Source organism: Silurus aristotelis (assembly GCF_946808225.1).
Source record: "Silurus aristotelis genome assembly, chromosome: 10".
Taxonomy (NCBI): domain Eukaryota; kingdom Metazoa; phylum Chordata; class Actinopteri; order Siluriformes; family Siluridae; genus Silurus; species Silurus aristotelis.
Genome location: NC_139583.1, coordinates 8,380,308 through 8,404,893, shown reverse-complemented (window position 1 = coordinate 8,404,893; position 24,586 = coordinate 8,380,308). Strand labels below are relative to the sequence as shown.

The 24,586-nt window shown below is 35.5% G+C and overlaps 1 protein-coding gene across 1 annotated transcript in view; it reads left to right on the top strand.

Annotated features, from left to right (window-relative positions):
- sema3e (sema domain, immunoglobulin domain (Ig), short basic domain, secreted, (semaphorin) 3E) overlaps positions 1-11,356 on the top strand; it is a 38,099-nt gene extending 26,743 nt beyond the window's left edge. Inside the window, exons 7-17 of the mRNA XM_083551773.1 lie at positions 445-587; positions 728-842; positions 2,823-2,892; positions 3,003-3,147; positions 5,175-5,397; positions 5,502-5,593; positions 5,681-5,722; positions 6,162-6,331; positions 8,288-8,355; positions 9,277-9,404; positions 9,871-11,356. Of these exons, the coding sequence (XP_083407899.1) occupies positions 445-587; positions 728-842; positions 2,823-2,892; positions 3,003-3,147; positions 5,175-5,397; positions 5,502-5,593; positions 5,681-5,722; positions 6,162-6,331; positions 8,288-8,355; positions 9,277-9,404; positions 9,871-10,323 (1,649 nt within the window). The 3' untranslated portion in view covers positions 10,324-11,356. The remainder of the gene's footprint in view (positions 1-444; positions 588-727; positions 843-2,822; positions 2,893-3,002; positions 3,148-5,174; positions 5,398-5,501; positions 5,594-5,680; positions 5,723-6,161; positions 6,332-8,287; positions 8,356-9,276; positions 9,405-9,870) is intronic.
- The last annotated feature ends 13,230 nt before the right edge of the window (positions 11,357-24,586 follow it).

The following is a 24,586-nucleotide window of genomic DNA, read 5'->3' as shown; positions in this document are numbered from 1 at the left end:
ATAATTATAATTATAATACATGTGAAAATCCTATAATCACTTGTGAAATGTGTGATTTTTTTTAATAAAAGTGTGTAAAGATTATTTTATGTAATGTTTAAGGTCGGAACTAGAATAATCAAATGATGACACAGTATATTGTATTTTTAATTTATGCCTTTTTTTTTTAGCCTGGTTCTGTCTAACATTTTTTATGGCAACAAAATATACATTTTAATATATGGTATGCATTTTTTATAGCATTAAAGTATTATAGTTTATGTATGTTTTAGTACAGTATACCTATGCATATACAACTATTGCCAAAAGACAGGATTATGATTTTTTTTTATGCTACAGCTGTAACTCAGATTCCCATTAAACATTGATCGAGTCTAACTATTGCTAGACACAGGTTTTTTTTTTTTAAATCATTAGCTGGACTGATTTTTTATTTTTTTCCAGAGCCCAAGTATGTTGGTTCTGTGGTGATCCCTGATAATGATGACCCATCTGATGACAAAGTTTACTTCTTCTTCACCGAGAAAGTATCCACCACAGAGGCAGGAAATAAAGCTGTCTACAGCAGGGTGGCCCGTGTTTGTGCAGTAAGTGTCTAGAATGTTAACATTACAATTTATTCAAATTGTAAAATGTATTGTTTAAAAGCAGCATTGCTATGAAACAATGTTTGTTTTTTTTGTTTTTTTTTTTACATTTTTTATTTTTTAAATTAATTGTCTTTCAGAATGATCAGGGTGGCCAGAGGATGCTGGTGAATAAGTGGAGCTCTTTTCTCAAGGCCCGTTTGATATGCTCAGTGGCAGGACCTAATGGCATCGACACCCACTTTGACGAGCTGGGTAAGAAAAGTTCATAAGACAATTCTAAACTCTTATCAATGGTACACGTTTCTACATAATGTCTTTTGTAGAGCATTAGTTTGTCAATGTGGGCCTTATCCATATAATACAAAATACAGAAGTTAAAATAACTTAAAATAACTTGGCAATTTATTTGGCAGGTTATAAAATGGCATCCCATTATATTGCACTTTTCCCCTGTTTTTACTTTTTAATTTCTTACTGAAAGTTCACACTAGTCATTTACATTCAAAGAAGCCACTAAATACTTAATTAAAGTTATGGAATTTTGCATGGAGGCAGGCTATTTAAGTAAATTGCTGTACTTTACTATAAAAAAATATCTGCTAATTTCTTCTTCTTCTTCTTCTTCTTCTTCTTCTTCTTCTTTTTCTTCTTCTTCTTCTTTTTCATCTTTCGGCTGCTCCCTTTATGTATATAATACAGTACTTGAAATGACATTCCATATATTTCCATTCTGAATCTATGTCCAGCTCAAAATATAATATATATTGATTTGATTTAAACCATCGTTCCAGACTTATGATTGAGACATTATTTTGAATCTTTTTTTTTTTTTTTTTTTTTTCTGCTAGTCTGCATTACACCCAAAAGGAGTGTCTTTATCAGAAGTTTGATAATAACATGCACATTTTTAGCAGCTGTGCTCAGTATATCACAGTGCCTTATAGTTTGATTTAATTAGGATTATGGAAATTCCATGATACAATCTGTTCATAACCCTCACACCCAATTTTAGTCTAACGATGGTCTGCAAGAGTAGATTTTACACAGTAGTCCACCCAGTCTGACACATGTTCGACGTCACAACCCTAAAAACTGACATTTCAACAGTTTCATCGTAAGCGTAGGCCCCTTGGGCAATGCATAAGCCATGAATATTAGTTGGCATTTAGAAGAAAATTTCATTTTGTGTTAGAGGTCAAGTCAAACGGAAAGCTGCACTATAACCGGAGGGAATGTTTTGACTTGGTAATTGCGTTGATAAAATGGCAGTACTTATTATGCATAGAAAGAAAGAAAAGAAGAACAAGGAATCACAGGAAATAGAGAAGTGAACACTTCTTTGTCTGCCGGAGCTGATATAAAATAGCACATTCCTCACACGTGTCCTCGCATATCTGCCCTGAGTGTGTGTGTGTGTGTGTGTGTGTGTGTGTGTGTGTGTGTGTGTGTGTGTGTGTGTGTGTGTGTGTGTGTGTGTGTGTGTTCTCTCATGTGCCTGTTTTAGTAAACTTTCGAAGTGCACCCAATAAGTTATATTAGGTACAACAAAAGTTTTCTTGCAAAAGGTTTTCTGCTGTTTTCTTTGATTGCATAAGACAAGGTTTAGAGTTTAGAAAACTGAGGTATTGGTTTTGCTGTATTTTTATTTATTATTATAATTTATTTATTTTTTTTGCAGTAGAAGAGTAAAATTTATCTTGATCTTCCTGGTTTGTCAGTTAGCTGAAGATGATCAAACATTGTATATAAGAACTATCTAATGTTAAACAGTCAGCTTGGCAATTCCTAAATTGCTATCAAGAATACATTTACAGAGGTCACAATTACAGAGGTCGTCCATTAGTACAGAAATTTCCTGCGTTGTCTGTTTTCTATTAATTGCATCTGATGTCAGGAAGAAAACATGACTGTGTGTTGTTCTAGGCAATTTTTAGTCTGTTTATTATTACTCTGAGATTATATGGCATCTGGCATCCAAGTTCCCATGAATGAGCTGTTACCATGGAAACAGCAACTATGTGAATGAGCACATTAATATAAAGATGTGATCTGAATTACTGTCAAAATTGCTGTTTGAGAAAATGAATCAAATTCTGACAATTAAATTTGAGAATTTAACAAACGGATTTTACACAAAAACACACACACACACACAGGTTTTTTTCCGTATTTATTCCTTAAATACTTTAGTATTTGTTCCTTATTCCTATATATTTTTGTGTTTTTAAACAGAGGATATCTTTGTGCTTAAGAAAAAAGATGACAAGAATCCTGGGATCTTTGGTCTGTTCAGCACAACCAGGTTAGTATAAATGGTATGCAACTTTCTCAATTCTAAGTCTATGCATTTTATGTAATTTCATGCATCATGTTTCACATCTTTTCAAAAAAGTGTTTCTTTTGTTTTTATAGTGCGGTTTTCAAAGGTTACGCAGTGTGTGAGTATAACATGGACGAGATCCGAGCTGCGTTTAATGGTCCGTTTGCACATCGTGAGCACACTGACCACCACTGGGGTGTGTATGAAGGGAAGGTTCCATACCCTCGTCCAGGATCTGTGAGTTTTTCTCACACACACCCACACACACACCCACCCACACACACACACACACACACACACACACACACACACACACACACACACACACACACACACACACACAGGCACAAGAATTCATATACAGTAGTGCTTTAGTGAACGGTCATTTTTGAATCATTTGTTTATTTTGAATCTTTAATGTCACTCAGCAGAACGAATAGCCTCGAAAAGTGATTTGTTTATTTTCTACTGGACACACATGAGAAAAGCATCGCAAAATCTCCATAGTTTATGTACAGGCAACAGATTTGAGTAGTTTACCTGTCAACTCTTCTAGTCCGAGTGGTTTGTTCTTTGTCACATGACTCCCATTTATATATATATATATATATATATATATATATATATATATATATATATATATATATATATATATATATATATATATATATTATTATTATTATTATTATTATTATTATTATTATTGGGGTTTTTTTTGGACTATTGTCAAAGATAGTGTATGTAGACATTTTGGGGGATCTGCTTATTAAAAATTTTACATTTTATAAACATTTTTAAAATGACAAAAAAAATATTCGTTCATTGTAATAAACATGATTTGAAGAACCAAATCACTAAAATGATCTGATCATCACATCATAATACTGCATTCCATTTTATAAAGGAATGCAGAAAGGAATTAGGGCTTTATATGTTGCATCTCATCCCCAGAGAGATGCCGGACAACGAGTTCCCGATAAATCAAACTCAGGAGTTTATTACATAATTACAAAGGAGGTAAAACAGATAAGGGAGCAAAACATACAGTCAGTGGGCTGAAATCAGTCATTTTAGAGCCCATGCAATTACGGCTTGTGATTCTGTTCGGAATATCTGACCTTTTAGATGACAGTGTTAGGACTCTTATCATGGGTTTGTTCTAAAAGGTTAGGGATATAAAACGCTTCTCTGAACAAATAGCTCTGAGGACAGCACCACAGCAATACAGACGCGCCCCACTTTACAAATTTTCACGGATACGAACAAACCTGTCCAATGAAATTTGTTCTGAGTCGAAAAAATTCTAAATGGAGGAGAGCCGTACCTCTAGCTGGTCGTCGACCGTAACCAGTCTTCACTTTTTTAAGTGTTTTTATTTTTTTTATTTTTACATTTTTATAATTTTTTTATTACTTAATACAAAATATTGTATACAATATTTCAGATATTTCTATTTGTTTCAGTATATTTTATTGTTTGTTTATTAATGTATTTAAAGCTCTTACATCATTAGGAGATATGCGTTGTCGTAAGGTTGGGAGCATCTGTAAACACATGGTGTCCACAATTCTTGGCACCCATAAAAATAAGTAATTATTTCTTTCATTAAAACAATAGTAGAAACTAATTACTTTGTATAATCAAACAGATCTTGAATTTGTTTTGTTTGTTTGTTTGTTTGTTATTATAATAGCAAAGGTTGTGCACACTACTGATTTACTCATTGTTGGTTGAAGTATACAAACCATATAGTTGAGTTAAAGTAGAGATACAGTAGGTAAAATTTGACTCCAGTCCTTTCTGTGTGCATGACCAGTTTTTATCCACTCATAAAGGAAAATGATTTCACGAAATGTAGTTCAGTAAAAAAATACGATATTTAACTTTGAAATATAATGAAGTTAAAAGTAAAAGTCGCCCCAAATGGAAATACTTCATTACCATACAGATACGACAAAAAGCTACTTAAGTAAGGTGATAAATTATATTTACTTTGTTACTCTCCACTACTGGTTTCACTTGGTAAAATATATGAATTATGTAGAAGAAGAAAGCATTAAAAGCACATAGCACCCCAAGATACTAAATTATCCAGCTTAAGTATTTATACATTTTTATGTCGAAAAATAAATTGCTCTGGTGATCGTAGCTCCTTCCTTTAAATCATTATTATCTGATCATCCTCTTATTTCAACAGAAAAGTTTGTTCCCTACAGTTTATCAGCAAACTCTTTCTTCCCCTTTTTTTTTTTTTGCTCTTTCAGTGTGCCAGTAAGATTAATGGTGGTCAGTTCTCCAGTTCTAAGGGCTATCCAGACGAGGTTCTGCGTTTCGTGCGTTCCCATCCCCTCATGTTCCAGCCAGTGCAGCCGGTCCACAAGAGGCCCCTTCTGCTGGACACGGATGGCGAACGCAGACTCACCGAGATCGCGGTAGACAGAGTGGAGGCAGAGGATGGACATTATAATGTCCTGTTCATTGGGACAGGTACTGTCCCATGTCCACATATTAAAATATGAGTTTTACAGATATCTAGCAGTTACAGTAATAATATTACACCCAGCAGTTAAGCACGATGTATTCATCCGCAGATGATTCAGTCGTGTTAAAATTGATCACCATTTTCAACAAAGAGTCCAACACAATTGAAGAAGTGCTTCTGGAGGAGCTTCAAGTCTTCAAGGTAAATAGCCACAAGGTAAATAGTGTCACATTGGGTTTTTATTATGAACTTCCTGTTTAATGTGTTGTATTTAATTATTTTCTATAGATTCCAGTGCCAATTACAGAAATCATCATATCAAATAAAAGGGTAAGAAAAACACTTTTCATCCGAGAATTGATTTTTCTGTATCTGTTTCATGTGTATAGTGATTGCCTTGGAATAAAATGCAATTCTTCACACCGCCACTAGATGGTGATTAGCCAGCAAACAGTTACAATCTTATTCTTAAAGATAAGCAGGTAAATGAACGTGATAAGCAGTTCAGCAACGATAAGAACAAAAGTAATAACAACAGCAATAATACTAATAGTAGTAATAAAACAACAGTCAAATAATAATAAGAAATAACAGTAACCAAACTATTAGGGTATTTATTCTATTTTCATTTGATTTCATTTACTTTTCTTCTCTTTCTTCTTCTTCATATTATTAATAGTACTGTGCATCCTACTGTGTCTACCCTTTTTATTCTCTTCAATATCATGAACCCCATGGTGTTAACTGCAGTTTGTTCTCACTCTCACAGCAACACCTGTATGTGGGCTCGGAGTTGGGAGTGACGCAGGTTCAAGTGCACCAATGTGGCCTGTATGGTTCAGCCTGTGCCGATTGCTGCCTAGCCAGAGACCCATACTGTGCCTGGGATGGACACACCTGCTCCAGATACATACCTGCTGGCATTTACACACACAAGAGGTACACACACACACACACACACACACACACACACACACACACACACACACACACACACACACACACACACACACAATAATGTGTCATAAGCCAGAATGAAAATCCTTAGGAAAGTTCTCGAAACAATTATCGGGACAATAATCAGAAATTACCAAATAAGACGATGGCATCTCGATTCTTTATCCATCCCTTTTGAGGTAAAAAAAACATACAAAACATCAAAGGGAAATGCCTAATTACTAGTAGATTTTAAAAATGTCCTTTGGAATGACACACCCATATACAAGGTGGTATTAAAAAATTTTAAGCCTGGTGCTATTCTGACCATCTGCGTTCCCACGTCTGCGATTTCATCACGGACATCAAGTTAGAACAACGTGAAATTCTGCGTGAAACTGGACAAATCTGCCAGAGAAACATTTGACACACGTTTGACATACGGCGATGCTGCAATGAGTCGTTCGAGGTGTTTTGAGTGGCACGCGCTCTTCAAGAGCAGAAGAACATCACATCACATCAGAAGGCTCAGATCAGGAAGACCTTCAACGAGCTTTACTCCTGAATATGTCGAATGCATGATGAGAACAATCCACATGATCTCGCTATCGTACCCACCCCATTCGCCAGATTTGACTCCTGTGGACTTCGCCTCTTCCTGAAGATGAAGATCCAGCTCAAAGGTTGCCATTTTGACAGAATTGTAGAGATCCAGCACAAATTGCAGAAGGTGCTTAGGACAAACCGAAAAGAAGACTTCAAGGACATGTTTCAGAAATGGCAGGAATGCTGGACGCTCTGCATTGCTGTGCAAGGGGATTATTATGAAGGAGATAGGGTGTAAAAATGGATAAATATAGTACTATTCTAAAATCTTTTTGATACTTTTCTGATTCCTTATATATATATATACTCCGCATTTTGATCACATACGTCTGTGTACTGACGCAGAGGTGCTGCTGAAGCTCTATGTTACATGCCATTTTTTCTAAAGGGTATAAACACACACACAACAAACATGCACAGAGCTTGGTCTGTCACATTCTGATCACAAACACACGTGTGCAAGCACAGAAACGTTCCTGCTGTGGCACACAGAAATGCACACAGGGTTTTAATTATGGCCATTACACAGGCTAAGATGGAGACGTGCTCCCGGTGAGAGAGTGTGAAGTCTCGCCTCACCTCCTGCTGTCTCATGTCTCCTTCTCATCACCTACTGCCTTGCTGGTTCACAATGTGTGTGTGTGTGTGTGTGTGTGTGTGTGTGTGTGTGTGTGTGTGTGTGTGTGTTTAGTTCTGCCAATTTCTAGCCTTTCATCGAAGTCACTGTCAGTTTATAAATCGGTGTTTTTTGAAGAGGCTTTTTAAAACCAAGATGTGTGTGTGTGTGTGTGTGTGTGTGTGTGTGTGTGTGTGTGTGTGTGTGTGTGTGTGTGTGTGTGTGTGTGTGTGTGTGCGCACACAATGCTCATCAGAGCAGAGTTAATTTTTAGCATGAGTGTTTCCCTAATCCACTGTTGTCAGTTCTTTCATATTGCCATCCCGTTGAACCCATTAGCACTTTACGCTAACACCTCCCACACATGCTAATGCTCATCACATGCTCATTTTCCATATACAAGCGGACACGGAAATCACAAATAATCAGTGCTGAGTAGCCTTCAAATGCAGTCGAGGGTAGGATGCTGATGGAAAAGATTAGCTGCCCTCAATTGATTTCTTTCTGGGATTAAACATCAGCAGGGGAGTGAAGCTCTCTCTCTCTCTCTCTCTCTCTCTCTCTCTCTCTCTCTCTCTCTCTCTCTCTCTCTCTCTCTCTCTCACGCTTCATTTTTCCTGCTACATTTTCCTTATTTTCTGGGGCTCTTTTCTCCTGCACTTGATAAACGAGTGTCAAACAGAACACTTGAATTGTGGTTGAGAGTTCAATGCTTCTCCTCGCTTTTCTCTCTGCAGGCGGTTCAGAAGGCAGGATGTCCGTCACGGCAATGCAGTGCAGCAGTGTAATGGTCTCCCGCTGAATGGTGCGTTAAGCGAATGCTTGATCTTAAAACAATTGATGCCATGTAATACCTTTAGATTAGATCATTATGAGTAATGTTTTGTGCATAAATATCTGTTAGATATGTATTTATTCTAGGTTAAGATATTATAGATATAGATATTAATTTTTTCTAGCTAGACATTACACATACTTACCATATCAAATCACTGCATATGTTCTACAGGGTTTGGAATAAGGTTAACCTAAATATTTGAATCTTAGCTTTAACCTTTAACAAACCTAACCTACCATTAAACCTAACCTTAAATTAAACCCGAAATCTGTCAAAATCCTAACCCTACCCTTAAGCCTAATGCTATCAAAATCCTGTCTATGATCTTAACCCTAACCCTAGCTTTAACGCTATTCAAATCTTACTCTAGCATTAACCCTAACCCTAACTATAGCAAAACCCTAATCAAATTCCTACCCTCAGCCCAAACCTTAACCATAAACCCTAAAGCTAAATGTAACCCTTACTTTCTCAGAATAGTAACCCTAATCTTAACCCAGCCCTAACCCTATCTTTAACAATATAAAAACCTCAACCCTAAAATTCTATTTAACCATAACTCAATCAAAATCCTAACCTTAACCTTCAGTTTAACCCTGATTCTTTTAAAATCCCAACCCTGGGATTACCCTACCCTATGCTAACCCTCTATCAAAATTTAACACTCGCCTTACATTTTTCTAAATCCTAATCCTAAACTTAACCTTAATCATTGCTTACCTTAAACCAACCCTGTGAAAACCTTAACCCTAAAATAAACCATACTCCTAACATTTAAACCTATCACTAACCACAATATGAAATTTGTCTTTTATTATTATTTATTATTTCATTTTCTCAAATTGGAGTCTGATTGGCAATTAAATGAGATGTTGGTGTGTGTTTCAGAGGCTCAGGTTGTATCAGAGAAGTTAGTGTATGGAGTGGAAAACAACAGCACTCTGCTGGAGTGTAGAGCTCGATCTCTTCAGGCTTTACTCACATGGTACATTGTGAAAGGCACAGATAAAGAAGAGGTATACACACACACACACACACACACACACACACACACACACACACACACACACACAAACACACAAACACAAATACAATTATGTACCATGAAATTAAAGTTACATTATTTCAATGTGATATATTTTTTTGTTTTTGTTACAAAGTCAATTCCAAAATTCACAAAAGTCATTTCTATGTTTTAAATTAATTTAAGATGTCACACAAAACGAGATTTTACCCCCCGAAATCAGCTACATCATGCAACACTCCCAAATTGTACATGTCAAGAATACTGCTGTTCAAAATAGTCAAATTTCTTGATTCTCAACTTAAAATATTTTAGACCGGAATGTAAACATTATTTAAAATGTAGTTAAGTTTTGTGTTTAATTAAACACAAAGCAGGTAAAAAAAATAAAAAAATTAATAAGTAATCCAACGTTCTAATTCCATAACAATGACTCGTATTTCTCTCTTCTCTTTCAGATAAAAGACAATGATCATGTTATTCAGACGCCTCATGGCTTATTGTTTCTGATAACAAAGAAGTCTGATACTGGTGTGTACCTGTGTCAGTCTGTAGAGCATGGCTTTGTCCAGACCATAGCCAGGGTGATTCTGGAGGTGTTGGAAGAAAACACACTGGAAAATCTGTTCCACAGAAGGGACTACGATAACAGCGAGGACCAACTGCGTTCTCCACCATGCCCCTTCCCAAGCCTCCCGTCTGCCCATTCCTCCAGAAAGCTCTGGTATAAAGAATTCATGCAGCTGATTGGCTACAGTAACTTCCAGCGGGTGGAGCAGTACTGCGAGAGGGTGTGGTGCGCATCTGACAGGAAGAGGAAGAAGCACAAGGGCACGCCAGCTAAATGGCGGTATTCCCATGGCGGTGAGCGGCGTGGGAAGGCTCGGGCACCCAGACACACACGGGACTAGTTAAGAACCCAGTATACCCTGAACTGAACAGACAGACCACAGGGGTTGAGTTCACACATCCAGATAATATCCAGGCTTATTTTTGCGCGTTACTGTGTACGAGTAAAATGGAAATTAAACCAAATTATGTTTAAGTTGTAGTAGTATCAGCTAGGAATGCTTCTCCAGACACTATTAAATGTTTGTGCCATTCCTTGTCAATGTATTTTCCCACCTGAACCCAACCTCAATGTGTGTGTCTGGAGATTTGGTCCTCAGTGTTTGGTTTTGGAATGTAGTAAATATTAGAAGGATTAGAATTGATGTATATAAGTAACCGTGCTTTGGTGGTAAAGCTCATTATGAACATTACATTCATAAGCTGCTGCTGAATTTACATACACAGGAACTTGTTTAGGTGACATTTCGAACAGAAAAGCGAAAAGCAGTGACCCCACTGTTTCCTTGTCACACTCTGACAAACATGGGCATGCAGTGCTTCCATTTACAGCGGCGTGTGCTCTCATGTGAGAAGCAGCAGAATAACTTTTCCTTGTTCAACAGCCAAAAAAAAAAAAAGATAGATTCGATAAGGATTACGTCCTCCTGAATAGGATGACTCATTACTCCGAAAATAGTTAACACTGTTCATTCTCAGACCTTCTGCGCACAAAGACAGGCAAACGTTTTCTGCACATGCTTTATGTATTTATCACTTGTATTTTATATTAAATTATTGTAGTTGGTGTTTGGTAGTGGTTTTAGATGTCCCCCTATTAGTTTGAACTGGAGATATGTTGTTGCTTGTGTTTAGTGTGTAGACGTTTTCACTCACTGTGGAATTTCCAGGTTCAAAACCCTGATTATACGAATATAAGAACATACTGTTTCTCTTTGACCCACTGAAATCAAATACTATTTCCAAAAGCATCATGAATTATATTAGGATTCCATATTTGTAAATGTAAATGTAACTGTTTAAGAATAGAGATGAGTACCAACAGAGAAGTCCTTCTTTTTCATGTAGGCTACTCTAATAAATGCCATAAAACCATTGTGACATGCAACTTGTTATACATAACTTGGTGTACTGTGCTTATTAGCTCCTCACAGTTTATGTACAAAACACCAGCAGCCTATGAAAAGGTAACTGCATTAAAAGGGCCTTGGTGATTGGGAAAGTTGCTTCAGAGTTTCTATATAGGCTCCACTCAGATTAAACCTCTATACCAGGGGGCCAAAACTCAAAGCACACTTTAGGTCGTGGGCCGAACAGGATAAACATTTATTAAACACACTAAAACTAAATGGTTTTTTTTTTTTTTTTTACATAAATGAATAAAAAAAGACAGGAATATTATTCCAGAATAAATCAAATTAAACTTTAAATAACTTAAAATATTTTGCACTCTATAAAAATATCTCCTGTCACACACTAGACGTCTCACACCTTCATCATGTAATCAATCAAACTTGTGTTAACACCAGCTTCACTTTGTGATTTTGCTCTGGTGAAAAACATCTGCTGAAATGTCAGATTCTTCTTTAACTCTTCTACTTTCTGTATCTTCTGCTCTGCATTCAGGTTTTTCAGCTTCTTCTGATGTTTTGTCTCGTAATGCCGTCTTAGATTCAATTCCTTAATTACAGCCACATTCGCTCCACAAATAAGACACACGTGTTTACCGGCAGTGTCAGTAAACATCTACTCAGAATCCCATCAGTTTTGAAAGGCTCTGTTTTCAGAATCAACTTTTCTCTTCACCATTGTGAGGGGCTTCACAATAACTTTACAATAGGGTTAAATAAATCAACAGAAGCTCGACTTGATTGACGCTGGACTGTTCCTAGGTAGTCTAGCGTTCGGTAAGGCAGCTGAAGCGCTGCATTATGGGATCTGTAGTTTGTGTGTTATCAGCGCTTCTTATTGCTGGGCCATTAATAACAACATTACTAGATCTATATAAAATTATCTTGTGGGCCGGATATAATTGTACTTTGGGCCAGATGTGGCCCGCGGGCCTTGAGTTTGACACATATGCTCTATACATTTGTGTATATATCATCAGAGATGCAGGAATATTATATGGATAAATATGAACACCTGAACATAAGATTCATTTGTACTTTCTGAACATCCCATTCTACATGTTGTACCTATTTGCTGTTATAATAACCCTTCAATCTTCTGGGAAGATGTTTCACTAGGTTTTAAAGTGTCTTTGTGGAGATTTGTGCTAATTTAGCCAAAAGGGTGTAAGTAAAGTCGGGTACTGATGTAGTTCGAGGAGACCTGGGTGCAGTCACTGTTCCAAATAATCCCAAAGGTGTTTCGTACGAATGAGATCAGAGCTCTATAGCAGGCCATTTAAGATCGTATACCCGCTTTGTGCACAGGAGCATTGTCATGCTGGAAGTTTGGGTCCCCTATTTCAAATTAAGGGTAAAAATATAATGCCTCATCAAAAGACATCCTAAAAAAATAGTATCACTCCAACTTTGTGGAAACACATTGGAAAAGAACAACACATGGCTGAGAAAGTCTGGTAATAATAATAATAATAATAATAATAATAATAATAATAATAATAATAATAATAATAATAATAATAATAATAATAATGCATTTTATTTCATGGCGCCTTTCAAAACACCCAAGGTCACCTTACAGACAATATACAAGTCATTGCATAAAACAGAACACACAACAGAGAAACAGCATATGCATGTAAAATTCATTTTAAATCTCAATAAAACATTTCATAAAAAGGCCTGTAAAAAAAGATATGTCTTAAGACGCCTTTTAAAACAAGCACTTGCTATTGTGAACATCAAGGGGGGAAGAGAGTTCCATAGGCGGGGGGCAGCATAACTAAAAGATCTGGCACCCATGGTAGTGGTGTCCCTTTAATTTTGTTCATATAGTGTTTAATTGCTGAATGTTAGTCCAATACACTATAATTTCAAACACATTTCTGCATCCCTGTGTATATAACTGATTTTAAACACAAGCACTTTCCTGTAAGCCTGACAACAAGAATGTACAGAAATTGTGGAATGGAAACACAGCTTTTTTCTTGCATGTCAAAAATAATCTGATGTAACATAAAAACTAAAGAAATTAAATGACTTGGAAAATATAAAAAGAATATAATATGATATATAGCAGGTTTTGAAATAAACATAGAGCATTGCTGCTATATGCTATTACAGTTTAATTACAAACAAACCACATCAAATTTGTATTCATTTTAGGAATATGAATTCCACCCTTCTGAACTGGCAATTTATTAAAGTAACATTTGATCCAGCTTATCTATTTTTTCTTTGTGTGTGTGTGTGTGTGTGTGTGTGTGTGTGTGTGTGTGTGTGTGTGTGTGTGTGTGTGTGTGTGTGTGTGTGTGGGCGGGGGATGGTGGGGCGGTGGGGCAGTTAATTGTGAACAAAACCTAATGAAGCCATGGGTACAAAATTGAGATCATAAAATCATAATGTAATGGGATGTGGGCTTTTAATATAATATTTTAATATATATATATATATATATATATATATATATATATATATATATATATATATATATATATATATATATATATATATATATATATTTTTTTTTTTTTTTTTTTTTTTTTTTTTTTGATTGAATTAATTAATAAAATGATTTTAATGTAAGTAATTTCAATGTATTTTAGAGAAAACATGTCCATGGTTTAAAGGAAAAGCTGCCCAAGTAAACATCTGCTTTACTTACTGATCTGTTAAAATTAACTGATTATTTTATTCATGAATATCAAATATCTATCCTGAATTGGATTTAATAGTCGTTTTTCTTTCATTTTTATTTCAAGTGTATTTTTAGTTATTATACATTTAAATGTCACATTTATTAACATAGTTACATCAAACTGTAAATACAGTACTTATCTTAAACAAAGATTATCTGGTCACACTGCATGCACAACTCAACTCCAAATGTAAAGTTAAAACTCTATATTAGTTACCTAGCTTGACATTTTTATTTCCATACCTCAAGATTTAATTCTGTGCACTGACAGATATAACATAATTCAGAAAGGTTTCTTGGTGAAAACCGTCTCGGTAGGTTAAGTGTAAGAGAATTCCACGTCTATTCTCTGTTCACTTGAGCTTGAAATGTGGTAAATATCCAAATTAATCACCTGACATTTCTCTCAGTGCACATTTTCAGGCAGGAAAATTGCTATTAACAGAAGAACAAAATAATTTGTTTTGGGGTGGTGGTGTTAAGGGGTGACTGGGGAAAAGGCTGGGGGACCAGACGGGGTTTTCAATCTCACTGTAAAGCTGCTGAATGTTTTCAGAACCCAGGAATTGCAGACCACAGAAGCATGAAGAGTTAACCGGAATCATCAATATTGTATTAAGTAACTCGATTTGATCAGCAACACGTTGTCAATACAACACTTCATTCATGGGAGAAAACAAGTCTTGTTTGAGTGAATTAGGTTTTCAATAAACACTGTGAAAGTAAATACTCCCTCTGGCTTTAGCACACAGATATAACCAAAAGAACCATAGACTGAATCTATAAATAGCAAATAATTTATAAAAACAGGGAAACATATAGTATAAGTAAAGGGTAGAGGAAATATTTGTCAAATTTCAGTAAAAATCACCCACTACTGAAGGCACAGGTATTTATGTTCAACATTTTGTTGGTGTGATATTTTACCAAAGTCTCAGTATGTCTTAAATTAGTATACTGAATGTTAGAATATATATATTATATAATTTAAACCAGTGTACAAACACAAACTCTCGTCAGCTTAATCTGATAATTTTCCCCAAAAATGGATGGTTTCTAATTATTTATTTTCTTTTGTAAGATGTCTATGAATTTATAAATTTTTTATTTGCAGATTAAACATATCCAGTCATGCTTTAGTGTCTATATCTTCTACAATCTCTTTCTCTGAATTAATAAAATTGTCTCTGAATTCCCAGGTAGCCGAATGGCACTCCTATGTCCGTAATATCTTATAGATAAATTAGCATTTATACACCAGACAAATTTGTGCAATTAAAACAATTCATTAATAAAACAGTGCTTTGCAAAGAATTGCTGCATCTTGACTGAATTCCGCATGAAGCTGTAAGCTAGGAATAAAAGAGCCGCTTGTCATGCTCCAGCAGCGTGATGCCAACCCCTAGGCTGAAGTAAAGCTGCACGCAGTCTTTGTAAATAATAAATGTCCTAAATTATGGCAATATCATGAAGAATTTCACCTGAATTCATAACAAATCACTAAGAGCATTTCAAATACTATGGGGTAAGTAGGCCTACTGAGATTTTAAAAAATTTACTAGAGCTAGGAACTGCACAGGGATACTGCATGTTGCACATATTCAACAGTCAAACTTCAGTTATACTTGAATTTGTGCAATTAAACAAAACATTTTATACAACAAATAGCACATAACATAAGTGTGTTTTTTTTTTTTTTTTTTTAAATAAGTGAACACATGCATTTATATATCTTATTGGTAATGGTGGCCTGTGCCTCTTTTCCACAATACATAAAAAATACAGTATGTGAAGTAGTTTGGAAAATCCATTTCCAAGCCTATTTCTATATGCTTTAAAGACAAACATAATCCAACAATAGCACTGTCACTGTCGGTGTATCATATTGCTCATATTGCATATACAGTAGCATTTATAACATTCAGTATAACAGAATTACAGTAGACTCATATCAGGATTATGTACAGGAACTATGATTCCTATAAGCCATAATATGGTCACATCTTTTTCCACACCTGTTTCTCTTTCAGCTTAATTACAACTTATATATAATCACTATATATTACCTACATAGCTGTATATTGTATATCATATACTATATTACCACTTTCACTTTGTTCACTCATGTGATTGCTTATTGCTCAGGTTCGGTTAAGCTTGGCTCTGGTTCAGGCTATTTTGTGTTTTGTTCAGTATGATGCTATTTGATTAACTGCATTTTAGGTAATATAATATCTGCACTTGAATTCATTCCCACCTTGTTACATGACAGAACAAGGGACCGAATAAAAAATTTACATTAATGAGAAACAGTTGTGAAATGCCATATGATGCTGCAATGGCTTATGGAAAACAGTCTCTGTACATAATTCTGACAACTCTGTTGCTGGTTCATGTTTAAAAAACCCACAACAAAACTCATGTTCCAAAGTGCATGAATCCGAATTAGTATGCAATGAAATACTGGGGAACTTCAAAAATTCTGAAATGTCACTGGACTTCACTCCTTTCCAGACAGTTCCAGAAAATGGAAACAATGCTACCTGACAGAAATGTTATAGGATTGGGGGTGTTTTAAAGGAAGGTACAACCAATTATCATATAATGTTTTTGACTAGGGAACTTCTCCAGTAATTAACTCCAAGAGAAATATGCGCAGTTAGAAACTTCTGAAACTTGTGCACATGGATAGCAGGAAGTGTTACATTTCCTTAAAAAACGTTTTGCATTTCCTTCAGAAGATGATCTTCCCTGGATACCCCAGACTTCAACACAGTTACTAATATAATGTTTGTATTTCAGTTTACAACCAGGTCAGTTTTAATGGCTAATTCATTTCAAATACAGATGTGAATAAAGCATTTACCTGTATGGAAGTTAAAAGTAAACGTTTTCTTGGGTCCATCTTTCTGATAAATAGCATTTAAATATCGCAAACCAAAAAATGTTTGAGAGCCCATAGAAGTAATGCTATGTACAGTGTACTAAAAAGCCATGCCTTCACAACACACAATGTTGTGTGTCACACCACAAGAGGTTCATTCTGAATTTTAATCTTCAGGACAATGTCTAAGTCACATCCTCCTAGGGTTTTTTTTTTACTTTAGTTTTATCATCATTATCATCAGCAGCAAATCCCCAAACTGTTATTTGTGATTCTAGAAAGCCAGAAAACAGGGCCTCCACAAACCTTTGTTGAGAGAAAAAGTGTAATGTTAAGAAAAAAATGTAAAAGTGAAGCCTCCGCAAAGAAAATCACCGCAAAGAAAGAGAGAATTTTCACAGTATAAGATTGACAAACCAGCCGTATATGGACCCTGGGCAGCAGGAGATTTTGAAGCTTATGCAAGATAACAGGATCAGGACTGACTACTGTGTATTTAGGCTTACTGAGAAAAAAGTAAATAGTAAAGGCAGTGCAGCTAAGTCTCTACCACTGCTGATACAGAATAAGGTTTAAATTAATCAACACTATGTATAAGCTTTCTTTTAATGGAACGGGACTGACACTAATGTGGAACAATACATTTAGCATTGGTCCTAGATTTAATCTGATAAAATAAGATTAAAATGATGATCACCAAATGTAAAGAAGTTACTCATATACATAGTCACCTATATCTATCTATCTATCTATCTATCTATCTATCTATCTATCTATCTATCTATCTATCTATCTATCTATCTATCTATCTATCTATCTATCTATCTATCTGTCTATTTATCTGTCTGTCTGTCTGTCTGTCTGTCTGTCTGTCTGTCTGTCTGTCACGGATAGACCATGCATCAGAAACTGGGAGTAATACAGAATGTTCTTCAATGTCCACAAATACACACACAAGAGTTTATGAAGTGACTGAAGCAAAAGTTACACTTAATTGAGTGCTTCCAGTGAAGCAGAGCCAGGAGCATGGAAGCACAAAGAGCAGTAGTCCGGAATAATTTATGGTAGTAACCTGTAGATCAGACCGTTGGTGAAGGGGAATAGGGACCATATAATAGGGATGGGTAAATGGAGGACAGGTGTAGGTGATTAGTAGCAGGGAGAGGCTGAGTGAGAAAGTGAGCCTTGGAGGGAGGCGTGGCTGCTGGTTCTCTGACACACACACACACACACACACACACACACACACACACACACACACACACACACACACACACACACACACATATATATATATATATATAGTGTCACACAATCAAAAGCCAGCAATGTTGCTTTGGACCATCGTAACAGTCATACTAGAGCATTCAGGTCTAGCTCTATTACAGGCTTGGACTCAAATAGAGATAGTGACAATGTAGAAATTAAACTGGTGGAAAATAAACAAAAGTCAAAAGTCAGACTCATGCTAACTAAAAAACTTGTAATCAATGAACCGATTGTGCTACAATCAGTTAAAACATTTCAAATATGCAATTATTTTTTTCATTGTGTCATTATAAAAATGTGGCAAAATCAAACAAAATATTAATTTTCAATAATAAAAAACAAACAAACAAACTCTAAAACATAATACCATTTTAGAGAGGAAAAGCAAATAACACATTTAATATATAGTGTGAACTAAGCCTAAGGGGCAGAACTAGAAGTTGGCCAGGGGTGGCAGTGGCCACTATGGACATAATCACGGCCACCCCACTGGCCACCCCACCCACACCCGCATTTTTGAAAGACGAAAATATATTCACAAATATTGATCTAGGAGAAGTTTGATCATGTGTATACGATATCATCAGTAGTCACAGTTAGGCATCAAAAACTGTTTTCAAAAATAGCACGGACTTCAGCTTTCGTAAAAAGTGCGAGACAAGGAGTGCAGTAAAACATTAGGGTGAGTAAATTATGACTACAAATATATATATATATATACACATTTTATATAAATTTTAATCTGTGCCACCCCAGAGCAACTTGCACCCCTGCTGGCTACCCCTATGGAAAAATCCCTGGCTCTGCCACTGCTAGGCCTTACTTGATGTAGCGGTTGCACAAAAGAATTCAGTAGACAAAAGAGCCACGCAATCATACACTTATAAAATAAAAAAGAATTTGATTATATGAATAATAAAGGCGCCCACCTGCTCCTCTATTCAAACAGCATAGTCACAGAGTATGATCTGAGTTTTTAAATCTTTGCAAGTCTTTATTGGCTTGATTCCACTCTCTTGGAAAATACAGCATTTTTAGTTCAGGCCTCTTGACAGCCACCCACACGTACAGACATTGGGTAGTCTGTTCCACTATTCCCTCCAGGTCTGACGCCTCTGATGATAGTTTCATATCTCTTATGATGCAATAACGAATAACACTAGCCTGTCATGCTAATTTAGCTTTTTCCAATTTTCACATTATATACAGACTGCACACATGAATTCCCCAGAAATTATTGAATAACATAACAATGTTTTAGATGTTTAGGGTATTTTTTCTGCCACAAGCTTCAATGCAATACACACACAAGGTTTATACTAGAATGTAGTTCATTTCTACATGTTGGATGAAGACCTCAGCTCCCTAGAAACTCGATAGAAAATATTGATTTGTGTAGTATATACCAACCTGATAAGCGACACTGCTTTATTTCACTACGTCTGTTGCTTGATCTGTATAGCAGTATGTTGTACATTTACTTTCAAGGTATAAAATTCTGAACATAGATCAGAATGAAATGCAACTCACCATGAAATGTAATCTTCTCTGCTACATTGCATTTGACTGGGTGTTGCATCAATTGAGCCAAGAATAAATGCTAACCACCTTGCTGCATTTCTCCGATTGTTTCGTATAGGCTTATCCTTATAACATTCCAGTGCTGAAAAATACATGGATGTGTGTTGATATTACATAGTTAAAAGCATGTAATTTTGGTGACTCTGAGCCTTTGACTCTTGTTCATCATACCCAAAACTTAAACAACAGTGCAACTGTCTTTCTAACTGTCTGCTCCAACTAATGCAGCTAAGAAATACACTTTACTCCATGCCATGAATACCAGAGATTCAATGTAATGTAAAGTACAATTTTACACAGAGAAACAAGAAAAACAATCAAATGAATAACACTATCAACACAATCTTGTTTATTCTCTAAAATGTACATAAATATATAATATAATATAAAAATGCAACTACTTGCAATAATAATCCACAGAATAGTATGAAGAAGTGAGATTGTGGCTAATTTTTTATTTTTTTTTTCCCTCAGTATTTTTCTTTTCAAGCGTCCACCCATAAAAGCTAATATGATTAGTTATCACTGCAACCAAGATACTTATTCTAAAACTGTTTAGGTTCCCTTATACTTTCAAAACTTCTACACTATTCTTTAAACTGTGAAATTTAATTGCTAGGTAACATATTTAAGGTAAATTAACAGGGAGAATTTTCAACCTTTATCAAATTTCAATCTAGAAATGAATTGAAAAATAAAACAGCTTGTCTCTGGTATATTTCTTTCTGATTCAGTCTCACTTTTACCTGGACCAGTTATCAAAGATGAAAGAATGACGTACCTTCCCATCAAGCTTCTGTTAAACTTTTATCAGGTAGATTTATTATTCTAATGCAGACTATACATAGAATATTAAAATGTGCTGACCAGAATTTTTGCTTTGGCAGACTTATGCCACTTTTATAGTGGTGTTAATATTCAGGCCTGACATATTATAATCATTTTAATTTCTTTTCTTCCATTTCTGTTTATTCAAAATGTATAGGCCTCTTTATAAGCAATATGGATGAGCATTCTACAACTCTGGACTTTCCGAGTCTCTTTACAATTTTTTACAGTTTTAAGTTTGTAGGTATGCTGCTATAGTAAGAGGTGGTATAGAAAATATTTAAAGGTTTTAGGTTCAAATAGATGAAATTGTCTTTAATTGAATTGGACTACTTTGAGTTATACAGCTGTTAAACAGTGGATAAATAAGAGAAGAAATTGTAACTATATGAGCACAAACAGCTGTGGCTAAAATATTCTAAATGACAAATGACTTGGTCAAGGTTGTTCAACCGATTGAAATACATTTACAGCATCCAGTACATTTTGCTTGCGGCTGCAGTTCAAAGGTTGCATTTCTACACACCTTTCTGGGCTGTATTCCAAATGAAATTTGCATTCCACTCATTAAAAAAACACTCTAGCATGACAGACCAAGGCAAAAAAAGTGGATGTGAAATCTATACTAATGTCCATAAGTTCCTTATGCAAATATGCCTCATGACGGTGGCTTTCTCTTAAAACCAGGTGACAGAACATCAACAATGCTGTCAAAAAGGTTACTGTGCAGAATCTAAAACTTAATATGAACATACAGTATTTTCAGGAATTTCTGTAATAAAGCCAACATATGCAGGCAACTGCATTTAGTTGCTCTGTACCTGTACTATGCAATGACAACAAAGTTTTATCTATCTATCTATCTATCTATCTATCTATCTATCTATCTATCTATCTATCTATCTATCTATCTATCTATCTATCTATCTATCTATCTATCTATCTATCTATCTATCTATCTATCTATTTGTTTATTTGTGTATTAGTTATTTGCTTTTTCAACCATATATACAAAGTAATTTTCTGTAGTTTTGTCTACAGATTATTAGTGAGCATAGATGTACATGCAAAGTCTCTTGCCACTTTATTAGAACACCGGTACGTCTGCTTATTTGTTCAATTAGACAAACACATGGAAGTATTTCAATGCATACAATTATGTACTATATATAAATGGAGGTTTAAACCTTGTGTTATTTTTTACATAAATAAAACTGATCTCAGTGCCTTTAACACACTGGCATGGTTGTTGATGCCAGATAGACTGGTTTTATTATTATTTCTGAAACAGTTTCTGTGATCACAAATTATTGAGAGTTTTCCCAGATTGAAATGATAAACAAAAACATCCAGATGACATGTGGGTGAAAATTAATGAGAGAGGTCAAAGGACAATGGTCAGACTGGTGCAGGCAAAAATTAAGTATACAGTTAAAATTATAAATCAAATTTTACAAGTGTGGTGAGCAAAATAAATATTTTTACATTAAAGGTTTCGATAGATTAGATACAACAGGTGAATAGCACATTGGATTCCACTTCTTTCAGCCAGGAACAGGAATCTGACACTACAATGGGCTCAGGCTTATCAAAACTAGTGGCTGAGACCATTTTCTTGTTTTCCACATGATTGACTGCTTGGCTGGGGGAGGTGGTATCTCAGTGGATAGGGCTCTGGATTTCTGATCAGAAGGTTGAAGGTCAAAGCCCAGGTATAGCCAAGCAATAGCAAGGCCCTTAGTCCTCTGTACTCCACCTTTGTAACATGGTTGACCCTGTGCTCTGATTCAAGATTTCTGACAAAAAAACTTGGATATGTGAAAATTGCAATTTTCCTTTGTAATAATGAAGTCTAAATATAAAAAGACTGAAAAATAATATGTAGAAATTTGATATTTGCACAAACGAGAGGCAGCCAGGCATTTTCCAGTGTTTATTATATTCAAATATGTCATTTTAACCTATTTTGCATCGACTCATTTAGCAGGTCTGATCTATTTCAATTTAAACAACTCTCGAGTCTAGTGAGGTTGTATTACTTTGCACCACTGCTGGTTTGATAGCAAGGTATAATCTGTCACACTAATTGAAGAGCTGAAGGTCATCAGTGCAATCAAGAACCTATTCTGCAAAAGTCTATAACCTCCCCCTAGAATTATTTTAGGAGAAATGTAGCAGAATAGCCTCCTTCAAGTGACTCATTACATCACAGATAAATGCAAAGGTCAAAAAGGTAGACTTTTATCTTAAAGAAATGTTATATAGCAAACAGACTTCAATGCATTCAAATGATCTATGTAAATGCCCTTGTCAAACTAAAGGTGTCTTGTAGAGATAGTTCTACTATTGGGACTATTTTACTTGCACCATTGCGTCAGGAACTATTCAAGAAGACAGGCGTATCGAAACAGCTATAATGTCTACAATTTATCTGTCTGAGACACCTTTCTGGCTCAGTCTGTCAATTACTTGGTACAAGATCTTGCAGAGTGAAGAAAGAGGTAAGATGGAGGACAAGAGATCAAGAGGAAGGTAGCATTCAAGCCTAGATCCTATCTTATTCATTCATCTTCAATAACTACTCTATTCGAGGCAGAGTGTTAACAACAACAACAACAGTAATAATATTTTTTTTGTTTGAAACCACAGTTGCTTCACATCAGGATGATAATCAATACATTATCACATGAGCAAAAATTTAAAGAAACAAGTAAACAAACAAACAGTTAACAGTGGTAAAGGATGAATGATGAACAATATTAGTCAGAACTGACTGAGGCTACATTTTACATTCCGAGAATAATAATACTGTGTAAACATATGAGTTTTCAGTTTTTGTTTTAGCACTATGGATGGAACACCAGGCCAATACAGGGTATTATGAATAGCCAGTTTACCTGATAGCAAATTAGAAAGAAGAAAATCCACACAGAGACACACAGAACATGCACAGAGGCTCCATACAGACAGTAACCCGAGATGAAGATTAAACTGGGAACCCTGGTGCTGTAAGGTGGCAATGCTATCCGCTGCTCCATCAAGCTGCCCTTGAGCTGACCCGATCTATTCGTTTCTCCTAGAGTTCAACTGTTATGTCCTTTGTCAGTCATAAAAATGCTTTATCTAGACCATACTGCTTCCTAAAATTCAATTAATGCACTTTAAGCAACAAACTTAGTAATCATTTTCTTTTTTTTCTTTCAAATAAAATGATTCTGCCCACAGCACTTTAATTATGTTCTTTTCTATAGTGCAGAGCCGAGTGAACAGGGTCAGCCTCTCTGTGGCAGAGAAACATGTTAATCTGAAAGTAATCACACTCTCTGTGGGTTTTCCTGAATGCAGTTCTGCGGTGTAATCTCCTTTTCTCCTGTATACTAATTACATAACCCTGATCTTTGCACTGTAAAGATGCAATCTGTTCCCAAGATGAGAAACACATCTGTACAAAAACAGTGTCATCGCCAACTTACACGTGAGGATGCTGCTGGTTAAAATCAATGCAATCAAATTGTAGGAAAATTGAAGCTTTATTTCACCCTTCACATGACCTTTTACACATCATGTCCTGAATCACAAATGAGTATGCCACAATCACCACCACCAAAGTTTTGAGAGCTTAAACTTTTACTCGAGTCTCAGATATCATGAATGTTGTTGATTAAATGTCTCTTGGCAGGATTGTAATGACCTAAAGGCAGAAAGGTCAGATGGATGTTCTAGGTGTCTAGTTGCTCATGCTTTGTTCAGCTGTAGAATTAAATGTGATTTCCTGCAGTGTTGAGTCATGACTCTAGTGTTCATCTGTCTCCAGAGGGCAGAAAAAAAAACAGAATTAGAGGCAAATATAACAGAAAAACTGTATCTCATGCTTTACAAGTTGTTTGTCATTGTCATCTATTATGATTACTTTTGTCAAGGCCTGGCTGGATAGG